Source organism: Gekko japonicus, unplaced genomic scaffold, assembly GCF_001447785.1.
Source record: "Gekko japonicus isolate JY-2015 unplaced genomic scaffold, Gekko_japonicus_V1.1 scaffold21, whole genome shotgun sequence".
In the NCBI taxonomy this organism is placed as follows: domain Eukaryota; kingdom Metazoa; phylum Chordata; class Lepidosauria; order Squamata; family Gekkonidae; genus Gekko; species Gekko japonicus.
The window spans coordinates 397677-409768 of record NW_015173122.1 but is presented as its reverse complement, the minus strand read 5'-3'; the positions used below and the strand labels follow the sequence as shown (position 1 = coordinate 409768).

Below are 12092 nucleotides of genomic sequence, written 5' to 3'. Positions count from 1 at the left end.
TCCATCAAAAAACTTATCTTAAATCATCTGGGTATCAGCCAGACCATGAATGGAATCTCACTGGTAATTAACAACTCCACAGCTACCATCCTGGCATGACGGAACCTGGAACTGTATCCCCATAGACAAAGCTGTGTGTCAAATACATCAAGAAAAGGACAAGGATGGGAGGATCTTTACAGACAGCTCATCCCAAATCACACCTGTGTGTGCGTGAGTGTGTGTTAAGTGCCGTCAAGCCACTTTCTGTTGGAAAAATTGGCAAAATAGTTTAATATTCAGAGATCGCAATGGATCGTTGCTTCACTGGAGAGGAGGCATTTTCTTCTATGTAAAAAATATTTATTTCTAAAGGAAGGGTTCACAGGAAATCTAGAAAACAACAAAGACACCAAAGGCTACATCTATACACTTTCACCACGTGGTCTACAACAATGGAGATTCTTCTTCTTCTCGACCCCTAGAAGGAAATCACCTGAATGCATTAACCAATAATTGTGAGTAAACAGACTTCAGTTTTGCTGCCTTTGTTTCCATTGGCTCTGTTCCAGGTTTCCTTTCAGGTCAGTCTAAACAACAGCACACAAGGTAAAGCACATTAACCCTATAATGACTGAATTTTAGACCTTGCAACACACATATTTCCAACACTATCGACATATGAATTCATGTCCTCCAAAATGTCCTGTCATTAATAGCCTTGCTCAGATCTTGCATACTGAGGGCTGGGGCCTCCTTAACTGAGTCTGTCCAAATCATGTTGGGTCTTCCCCTTTTCTTGCAGCCTTCAACTTTTCCTAGTGTTATTGTCTTTTCCAGTGATTCTCAACATCTCATGATGTGACCAAAGTACGATAGCCTCAGTTTAGTCATTTTAGCTTCTAGGGAGAGCTGAGGTTTGATGTGGAACCCACTTATTTGGGGTTTTTTTGGTGGTCCACGGCATCCGTAAAACTCTCATCCAACACCTCTACCATCCTATTAAAGGGGTGATGGTAATTACTTTACGAGTTTAGTTAATCTTAGCAGTATGTATGCCCGCACATTTTATTCTCCTTTCCCCAATCAGCACTTCTAAAATGACTATTTATAAGGGTTCACAAATACCTAGGGGAACAGCAATACAAAACTGTACTATAAACCAAAAGATTGCTGCAAGTGTGCACATACAAATAAATGAATTTACACAAAAGTAAGTCAATCTTCACTTAAGATGTTATTCATGATGTGTCTTTTATATTCAACAGATGAACAGGTGGACAGAAGACAGACGAACTTCTCGAGTAAATGCCCGTTTCGAAGTGTCTTTCTCAATAATTTTGCATCCAAATATACTGAAGATGACGATGAAGTCTTTAGATCAAACTGTTTTTTCCATGAGCTATATAGCTACATACAAAACTCTCCAAAGGACTAATAAGTCTTACCATTGAGAAAGACACTTTGAAACGGGCATTTACTCGAGAAGTTTGTCTGTCTTCTGTCCACCTGTTCATCTGTTGAATATAAAAGACACATCATGAATACAATTCATGTATTTATAAGGGTTGTCATCCCTCCGGGTGGGGCCAGGGGATCCCCCAATTTTGGCCCCCCCAATCCGGGGGAGCTCCACCCCCTAACAGCAGCGTCCCATGGGGACGCCACCGACATACTGGTAGTGATGTCATCACACTGGGGCCATCGTGCAGCGACGCTCTAGCATTCAAGGGGGGGAACTCTACGGTTACAAGGAGCTGGGAACCCCCTGCTACAGCAAAGGTGAGACCTGGACATCCTGCTATTTATCATCAATACTGCCACTGCACCTTTGGTCCTCTCATTTCCTTCCTGACTGCACTGTTACCCTTCTTTATATATGCTTTGGCAAAATTCCCATAAATAAAAAAAGTTAGAGAGATGAAACCATAATCTGCATCTGCCATGTGCCTCCACGCTCATTATGTTCAATATGGTGCCTTGTGGCCAGCTAGGATTAGGCTTCTCTCCAGTATTTCCCCACAGAGCTCATTAGAAGCAGATCAGGAAAAAAAAAATCCTTTGGGCGAGATGGAATATGTAATTCAAGTCCACCATAAGTCGACAATATTCATTAAATTCAACACAGGGCTTGTTTCTTAATTACCTCCCCATATGCAACGGTGTTGTTGTATCGCCTCATTTCTGGGTAGACGTGGTCCAAGTACCACTGGAAGTTCTTGCATTTCAAACTTTTCCTTAGCGCTTTTCTCTCAGAAACATCCCCAATATCAATTCCTGGGTTCTGAAAGAGAGACATTTCTCATGTCATTTTGTCAGTTTGGTAGCTACGTCCCTGAAATTCACCGAGTTCCAGTGTTGTGGTCCACAGATCATTAGGCTGCATATGAAAATATAATATGTCTTGTACTGAATATTGCTATTGGTCTACCAAGGTCAGTATTGTCTACTCTGACTGATAGCAGAGCTCCAGGATATCAGGTGGAGGTCTTTCATGTCACATGCTTTTGTCTGGAAGTCTTTCACATCATCTATTTTGACTCAAGATGCCAAGGATTGAAGCTAGATCCTTCTGCATGCAAGGCAGATGCTCTACCAATGTGTCCAGTCCTCGGTGGCCCCATCAAAGGGTTCGAACTGGCCCTTGGCAGTCATCTTGTACTATCACACTGGAGCGGCAGGGTGCCTGTGTTCTTCTTTGGCCGTGGTAACACTTCCCTCGGCGGTCGGGTTTCACTCTGGTTCAGCGGGGCTGCCTACCCGCTCAGCATCCCATCCTCATTGCCAGTGTTGTAACTCGAGATCAGGCAGCTCTTTCTTTAATCAGTGATTTCAGTTTATTAGAATGGAACACACAACAACACAGAACACACAGAACAGCCCCAACTTATATACAGTTTGGAACTGGCTAAACCACACCCCTAGAACAGTAAGGTCCAGTCATAAGTGAGTGCTTAGGACCAATAGGGTTTGTTCCCGCTGAAAGTCATAGTCTTTCCTGATTGGTCCATTGCACAATGGCAGCTAGACTGTTGATTTTAGGATACTGAGAGTCTATGGAGCTTGTGACTGAAGCTCAGGCTCATTCTACAATTCAGGCTATTTATGTAACACAATACGTAACACCATAACTTCCTTCCAACTGCATAGCATTGTCCTTGGCTGTGGTGGCAGCCCCTGATTGGGCCACATGTTCCTCTGGTATTCAAGGAAGATACAGGAACCAAGCTGCTCTAAAAGAATTGCTTAACATCAAACCAAACCATGGTGAAGTTACCTTAAATGAAGTTTGGCCTGATTTTTGATTAACAAAATAAAATTATCATCCATTAATTGCCATTAGTCACAATGACTAGGGTTGCTAGGTACTGCCTGGCAACAGGCAGGAGGGTTGCGGGGGTGGGGAGCATCACAGAAGAAAAATTAAAAGGAATACCATAGAGTTTCTGGAGATTCCTAGAACGACCCTTGTCATTTCTGGGCAGGGCTGCCAGGAGCCACCATGGACCCACAGATAAAGATTCCATCTGCGCCCTCCCGATCCTGATCCAAACCAAATATCATAACAAAACAAACTAATCACTTGGCTAGCTGCTACCATGAATCTAAAGTCTGTCCATGTTTGTTTACTTATTTGTTTACTTTATTTATATACCAGCTTTCTCCCCAATGGGGACCCAAAGTGGTTTACATCATTCTCCTCTCCTCCATGTTATCCTCACAACAATCCTGTGAGGTAGGTCAGGCTGAGTGTGTGTGACCAGCCCAAGGTCACCCAGCAAGCTTGCATTTGAACCTGGGTCCAACACTTTTCTCATTACACCACACTGGGAGGCATGGCTCAACAGTGAATAAAGCTAGGAAACTCAAAATTGGCCACCAGCTTCAGGATGACTGTGGGAGTTCCATGGTCAAAACTGAAAATCCTAGCCAACACTACAGCGCTGTGCCATTTGCAACTGTAGTGGCCATCAGCTGGGGTTGCTTGTCTTGCCCTATGGCTGGCTTGCTTGGTGGACTTCGCACAATCTGTTAGGCAAGTTTGCTTCAGTCTTGGAGAATAGCAAACCTAGTTGATAGTAGAGTGCCTTTTACTGTGCTCAAACTTCCCTGTGCCCCTAGTGGCTGAAGCCAGAATTGCATTAAAATAAATGGAAAGACATTCTGAAGGCTGCAGCATGAGCTAGCTTCATGGGCCTTCCAGCTGATTTAGACCCCACAAATTTTGTCCCCCCAATCCCCCTCCATTGGTGGCCCTGCTTCTAGTCTAGGAACCATCAGGAACTCTATGGTGAAATTTCTTGTAAGTAGAGGAGGCTTATATTATTATTTTTTTTCTTCCCCTGGTTCTCCTCCAGGTTCTGCCCACCAATTAGGTGAGCATCAGTGGGCAAGGGACACAATTACTTAGAGGTCTCCCACCATAAGCTGGCAAATGGGAACCCTAAGTGACAGCATAGAATCTCCATGTTCAGAAGAAGTATATTTCCTGGAAGGGAGGCAACAATCTTGGCCTCTTGCCTTTGCTTCTAGGCCTTCTGGGGGTGGGTACCTGGCTTGCCATTGTGGAAAATAGGATACTGGATTGGATGCACCATTGATCTGAACAATGGGGTTCTTACACAACTAGTAGGTTCTAACACATTCACCTTCCAGTCCATCCCTTTCATTCTCTAAAGCTAAAAGAGCTAGAACTTTTGGCTGCCAGACAATCTTAGGATCTCCTGGCTATAGTACACACACTGCCATACGATAACAACAACAACAATAATTCACACTGCCTCTAGTTTCTACTTTGTTTTCCTCCTTTATGGGTGGCCTTTTTATTTAATGGTGGTCCCCTTGGTGAACACCACCTTAGTTCAAGGTGCAACCTAATTGAGGGTCACGACCCATCAGCAGAAGACAAATGCAGTAGAACATGTTGAAAAGGAAAGTCAAACGATGCACAAACTTTCCCTTCCTGCTCTTCTCTCAGAGTTCCATCTTCTCATCCACAGAGACTGGGCAGGGTAGGACTAGGAACAACAAAGCACAAAGAAAAGAAGATCTCGAAGCGTACCTCCAGAGGCAAGTTCCACGCAATGTACACGTGCGATTTGTAATCATCCATCCACACCTCAGCCACCCGCAGTGCATTCCTTTTCGTGTAGAAGCCAATGTTGTTGTTGTACGGCTTCTTCTTGCGTTCAATGTGTGCGACTCGAGAGCAGGGGAGGACTTCCATGCTACCGCCGCAGAGCCACACCTGGAGAAAGACAGTGAAAGCAGAGAATGGAAAAGTACTGATCTGGGTCTGAATGCCATAGAATCCACCTTTCAAAGCATCCATTTTCTCCAGGGGAACCAATCTCTGTAGACTGGGGATGAGCTGTGATTCCAGAAGATCCCCAGTTCCCACCTGGAGCCTGGCCTCCCTAGGTCTGAGGATCATGCCCTTCACCTTTGAACCGATGCCTCAGAATGGTCCCATGACCCAATGCTTCCAAAACACCTGCTTTCCCCTCACTATGATCACCTGTTGGGACCGAGGATATCTACCTAACGTCAGTGACCCAACTAGAGCCGTAGCAAGTTCCCTCCTAGATCTGCAGAGCGAAGCGGGGGGGGGGGGGGGGGCTGAATCAAAAGATATTAAGGTTCACAAGGTTAAATAACAACAAGCCCTACTTGGTCCCCCAAAGCTGCTCATTCTATCAGTAAAAGAGGGAGGGAGGGTGCTGAGTTTGAAGAAAGGCTTCAGATGGGGGTACAGCAACTTCAATAGCCTCCGCCTATCATGCAACATGCAGGGATGCTCCTTTAGCATGGGTCATCCAACAACGGCTGCCACCCACAGGGTGGGGTAGGGTTGCCGAGTCCCCCCTGGCCACTGCTGGAGGATGGGGGAAGGCAGGGTTTTCATATCCAGGCTGGGAAGCTCCTGGAGATTTGGGGGATACTGTCTGGGGAGGACAGGGACCCCAGTGGGGCACAATGCCGTACAGTCCACCCTCCAAAGTACCCATTTCCTCCAGGGGAACTGATCTCTTTAGTCTGGAGATGAGCAGTAATTCCAGGGGATCCCCAGGTCCCTCCTGGTGGCTGGCATCCCTAGGGTAGAGCAAGAGCATCATTGGGTCTCATACGAATTGTGTTTTGCTCAGAGAAGTGGCCCAATTGGGGGAGGACCAAGATTTTGCTGGAAGTCCACCCTAAGAGGATTCCCCTCTGCATTGGCTTTTCCCTCCGTTGTTTTAGCAAACCTGCGTTGGAACAGAAATTCCTCCTTGCATTGCGTGCTGCTTTCACTTCCTTTGACCATCAGATTTTATGGTACCCTCTACACTGCATGCCGCTTTCGCTTTCTTTGATCCTCAGGCTTTATGGTACCTTCTGCATAGATTTATGGCCGTTCAGGGGTGACTTTGCAGTCAGTACGGCATTGCCTTGAGGTATCTGAATGTGGTTCTGAGCGGCACCTTTGGTAAAACAACAGAGGGAAAAGCCAACACAGAATCGCCCAGTGCTGAGAAAATGTGGAGTGAATGCCAGATGCAGAATCACCCCTACTAACCCCCATGAATTACTAGAAAATAAGAGTGTTGTCTCTTCTCACCCAGTACAACAGAACAGCACAGCTGTAAGAATACAGTAAACCCAAGGGTCATTTCCTGCAGGAGCACACAGGAGCGGAGCTCCGGCAGTAAAAAGCCTAGGGGGCGGGCACATGCAACGTCCCACCCCCTGCTCCCAGCAGTCAGAGCAACAAGCAGCCAGGTAAGTTGCAGAGCGCCCCCCCGGCCCAAAGCAGTCCAGTGGCACCTTTAATACCAAGTTTTATTCAGGCACAAGCTTTCCCTCCTCTGCGAGGACAGATCTGCACGTTCCCCCAGTAACTAGCGATCCAAAACAGTCCAGTGGAGCCTGAGCGGTGGGTGTTGCCTTCTGACACACTTCCAGTGATGTCAGGGGGTGTGGCATATGCAAATAAGTTATGCTAATGAGTTGTGCAAATGAGCTCCTGCACCTCTTTTTCTTCGAAATGACCCCTGAGTAAACCAATAGAGGAATACATGCTTTGTTGTCTTTGGCAGTGGGAAGGGGGGAGGGAGGGAAACCTCCGTGGAAGCGGATGGAATCTTCCGTGCCCAACCCAAAGGACTATTATCAAACGCTCTGCTTCGCATCAGCTTATTACACCACCAGTGTTCTTTTTAAAATAAAATTAAAGTTGTATTTTTGTTAAAAAGCCCTGCTTTTAAACTTTTGAGTTGTCAAAATATTTCAAGTGTGTAGTTCAAGTTTTCACTTTGCCGTGCCAATTACGCCAGATGTCTCCTCCAGCGAGCGAGAGATCTCACGGTCGTATTCACTTCACTCCTTTATGCATTATGCAAAAACACCTTTCTCCTAATCACCCATTAATAGAGAAGGAAACGAAGAGGAGGGATTTCAAGCGGACGCTCGCAGAATACCTGAAATGCCACCAAATACCTGGGGTATGACAGCCATTGTTGAAGCACGTGAATACATAGCAAAAGAGACCCAAGGGGAACCCCTTCCCCTCGCCTTCTGTACAGTCACTGGTATGGACTGAAAGCCAACTAGATGTGACAGGGGAATCCATGTGTTTGCCTCAATCATACATATAAGGAGGGAAGCTATTCAGTTTTCCTAGCTGGCTGGTTCGATTAGAACATCTCCATTTCAATTTGGCTTCTCCGCTGGGCTCATCAAACTCATGTTTCTTTATTTTCACAGTATTTTCCGTCTTCTTGTGCCCAACACATTCAGTTAAATCCTGTGTACTGTTGGCTGAAGGCCCTAGCAGACTGTGCTAGTGAGGATAGATCTTTCCCACCTTTCCCCTGTCCCCCTGGGAGAAGAAAAAGAAGAAGATGATGAAGAAGAGATTGGATTTATACCCCACCCTTCACTACCCAAAGGAGTCTCAGACTTACAAACTCCTTTTCCCTTCTCCTCCCCACAACAGACACCCTGCGAGGTAGGTGGGGCTGAGAGAGCTCTGACAGAAACAGCTCTTTTTCAAGAACAGCCCTGTGACGACCCCTTAACTGGGGAGGTCTGGTTTTACTTTAAAAGTGTTCCTTTTTTTTATTTTACTGGGTATTCCAGCTGCCACCAGGAAATTTAAGGCTTTCCAAACCTCTATAATATAATATTTCTGTCACTGGGTAGGTAAGTCGAGGGTTTAGGCATTCACGAGGGTCTATGTGTTTCCTGGGAAGAATTTCTTTCAGAACTGGTATCTTAAATAAAAGTAGATTTATTGATATTTCACAAATTTTTCTCTCCCACTGTCAGGGATCTGGGCATGTAACTTTTCCTTCAGACCATATACGGTTACTGTTTCTTTATACTTCAACTTTTCATAACACACAAGACTCTCTCTCCTTCAGACTTCAGAATGCTCTTAACTCATCAACTGTCTTATTCAACTCTAAGACATAGAACTTAACAACCCACACAGGGAAGCTTCTCATTCTCTCTCATACATAGCTTAACTGCCCTTTCACTGACTTCATCAACTGTCATATCTCTAACTGACACTCTTGACTGACATATCTGCTCATCCACACAGAATCATTTCCAAAACCCCTCCCCCTCTCTGTCACTCACCAATCACACCACTTGCTTGTTTCCACTACTCTAGACTATCATACAGCCATGCATCCAAACTTTTAAAGACACACCCACCGAGTAAAACATGAAATCGTTACAAGCCCTGACAGAACTATTGCTTGCCCAAGGTCATCCTGCGGTGCAAATGGAGCAGTGGGAAATCAAACCTGGTTCTCCCAGATTAGAGTCCGCACACTTAACTACGACACCAAACTGACTCTCAGCCACTACACTACTGGCTCTTAACCACTACACCAAACTGGAGCACCTTTTTATAATTTTGACTCATTGGTATTTTATTTAGAAGAAGAAGAGGAGGAGGAGGAGATTGGATTTATACCCCGCCCTTCACTTCGAGTCTCAGAGTGGCTTACAAACTCCTTTCCCTCCCCCTCCCCACAACAGACACCCTGTGAGGTAGGTGGGGCTGAGAGAGCTCTTTCGAGAATGGCTCTGACAGAGCTATGGCTTGCTCAAGGTCATCCAGCAGGTGCAAGTGGAGGAGTGGGGAATCAAACCCCAGATTAGAGTCCACACACTTAACCACTACACCAAACTGGCTCTCTTAGCTATTTATACCCCACTTCTCTCCCCAGCAGAGCTCTGAAGCAGCTTAACAACAGCATTATCTCCTCCACTATTTTATCCTCGCAACAATGACAACAACCCTGTGAGGTAGACTGAAAGAGACTGACCCATGATCACCCAGTGAGCCTTAGTGGTAGAGTGGGAATTCACACCTGGGTCTCCCGGATCCTAGTCTAACATGCAAACTATTATGACACAGAAAAGCAATGCCAGGCATTGGGGAACCTACACTGGCAAAAGCCATGTGATATGGGTGGCTGCAGTGAGCAGGAAGAAGTGGGCGGGACCATCCATGGTACCTCAATGCATCTGCACCACCCAGCTAGCGAGTCGACTCGCTTGCTGGCTGGCTGGCACCGGGGCTCCTCTTAATTGATAGGGGGCACAGCCCCTAAAGCCCCACAGCTGGCTACAGCCCTGCCAAGGCGTTGGGCAGATAAAGGTCTTTCCTGACAGCTTCTACCTATTAGAATAGTCATTTTGACCAACAGAGGGAGCTGCAACAAAGAGTATATCTAGACAGTAAAGTAAAGGTAAAGGTTCCCTTGCTTGAAAGCCAGTCGAATCCGACTCTAGGGTTGCGGAGCTCATCTCCGTTTCAAAGCCAAAGAGCCGGCGCTGTCTGAAAACATTTCCGTGGTCATGTGGCTGGCATGACTAAACACCAAGGCGCATGGAACGCTGTTACCTTCCCACCGAAGTGGTACCTATTTATCTACTTGCAATTTCTTGCTTTCGAACTGCTAGGTTGGCAGGAGCTGGAACTAGAGACGGGAGCTCACTCCGTCATGTGGCACCTGGGTCTCGAACTGCTGAACTACCGACCTTCCACAGCCTGCAGTTCAGCATCTTAACCACAGAAACTGCTCTTTTTCAAGAACAGCTGTGCCAGAGCTTGTGACTGACCCAAGGTCACATCAGCAGGTGCAAGTGGAGGAGTGGGAAATCAAACCCGGTTCTCCCAGATTAGAGTCCGCACACTTAACCACTACACCAAACAAAGTGAGGCCTCTGTTATCTGAATGATCCATGAAAACATGGCATCCAGGAGGACTTCAGAAGAAGAAGCTCAAGAAGCACAGCTTTTAAGAGGCATCAACCACTCAGAGAACAAACAGATACTCCAGCCATGGCAGCCAGCCTAATTCCAGCTCCTGGGCCCATGGACATGAAAGGTGGTGTTTTCAATATCTGGATGTTCTTCGAGGCACAGTGGGAGAATAATGAACTTGCCACAGGATTAGACGGCAAGGACTTGCAACTTTATTGACAGCGATGGGAAGGGAACATTATTTCTTCCAGCAGCATCTGGATATACCAGGAGCAAGCAAGGCAAGATCCCTCCAAATTATCTGAAGCACTGCAAAAGCATTTTCAACCCTACTGGAAATGTTATATATGAAAGATATCTCTTTAATAAATGTGAACAAGCACCTAGGGAAACAACAGACCAGTCTATTGCCAGGCTGTGCAAAAAGGCAGATTCAGGTGTATGCAGCACTTTGAAAGAAGAACTGATAGACAGTTTCATCACAGGCACAAAAGACAAATGGACGCAAATGAAAATGCTCAGAAAGCTTGCGTTAACTCTGCAAGAAGCAACCGATCTATACAAAGCTGGCAAACAAATTTCCACATAAATTTCCGATGTTGAAAATACACATCATATACACAGAACCAAATACAGCATTCAACAAAGCCAATCATTTAGGAACAGTAAAGAGCCCAGTAGATCCCAAAATGCAAGTTGTGGATATTACGGTACGTAGCATGACTCAGGCAAATGCCCAGCTTTTGGCACTATGTATTTTGACACGGTGGAAGGAAAAATAAATATGCCAGAGTTTGCAATCATTCCAAGCAGATCCAAAGTACATAACACTTAAGTAAGCAATGAAGGCCAATGCAATAATTCAGACAATGATGTCTTCTACATGCATGACATGAAAAAAGTACATGTACTCTAACACAAAGATGGTTTTGTAAAGCTTGTGTTGGCATCTTTTGACGAAACCTTTGAACTGTGCTGTTGGAGGACAGTTTTATGGATACTGTGGACTGCCAAAAAGAAAATAGAAAGAACAGATAAAAGGAAGTACTTCTTCACCCAAAGAGTGATTAACACATGGAATTCACTGCCACAGGAGGTGGTGGTGGCTACAAGCACGGATGGCTTCAAGAGGGAATTAGATAAACCTATGGAGCAGAGGTCCATCAGTGGCTATTAGCCACAAGGTATAGATAGGAACTCTCAGGCTGGGGCAAGGGATGCTCTGTATTCTTGGTGCTGGGGGGGGGGAACAGTGGGAGGGCTTCTAGTGTCCTGGCCCCACTGGTGGACCTCCTGATAGCACCTAGTATTTTTGACCACTGTGTGACAGAGTGGTGGACTGAATGGGCCACTGGCCTAATCCAACATTGGCTTCTCTTATGTTCTTACCTTCTTAAGGGGTTCTAGACCAAATCAAGTCTGATCTCTCCCTAGAAGCCAAAATGACTGAGGCTATTGTACTTTGGTCACATTATAAGAAGACAATAGTCAATGGAAAAGACAATTATGCTAGGCAAAGTTGAAGGCAGCAGGAAAAGAGGAACACCCAACATGAGATGGATTGACACAATCAAGGAAGCCATGGCCCTCTGTTTGGAAGACGTGAGCAAGGCTGTTAATGATAGGATGTTTTGGAGGATATTAAATCATAGGGTCATCGTATATTGGGAGTGACTTGACGGCACTTAACACACACAAAGAAATGTTGAGGTCCTGGCTCAAGGTAGAGACTGAATGCAAAACAGGCAGTGGTGTGTCCATAAAAACTTTCTTAACATTACACAGAATGGGGCTGCAAAATTGTCGCCAACTAAAACAAAACTCAAACTGCATGGTGGCAGCATCCTCA

At 45.6% G+C, this 12092-nt stretch overlaps 1 protein-coding gene across 1 annotated transcript in view; it reads right to left on the bottom strand.

Annotated features, from left to right (window-relative positions):
• The window catches only part of LOC107119420 (putative polypeptide N-acetylgalactosaminyltransferase-like protein 3), a 66501-nt gene that overhangs the window by 14952 nt on the left and 39457 nt on the right, over positions 1–12092 (bottom strand). The window contains exons 2-3 of the mRNA XM_015421886.1: positions 5042–5227; positions 2126–2263 (exon numbers count right to left, since the gene is read on the bottom strand). Coding sequence (XP_015277372.1) covers positions 2126–2263; positions 5042–5227 — 324 coding nt within the window. The remainder of the gene's footprint in view (positions 1–2125; positions 2264–5041; positions 5228–12092) is intronic.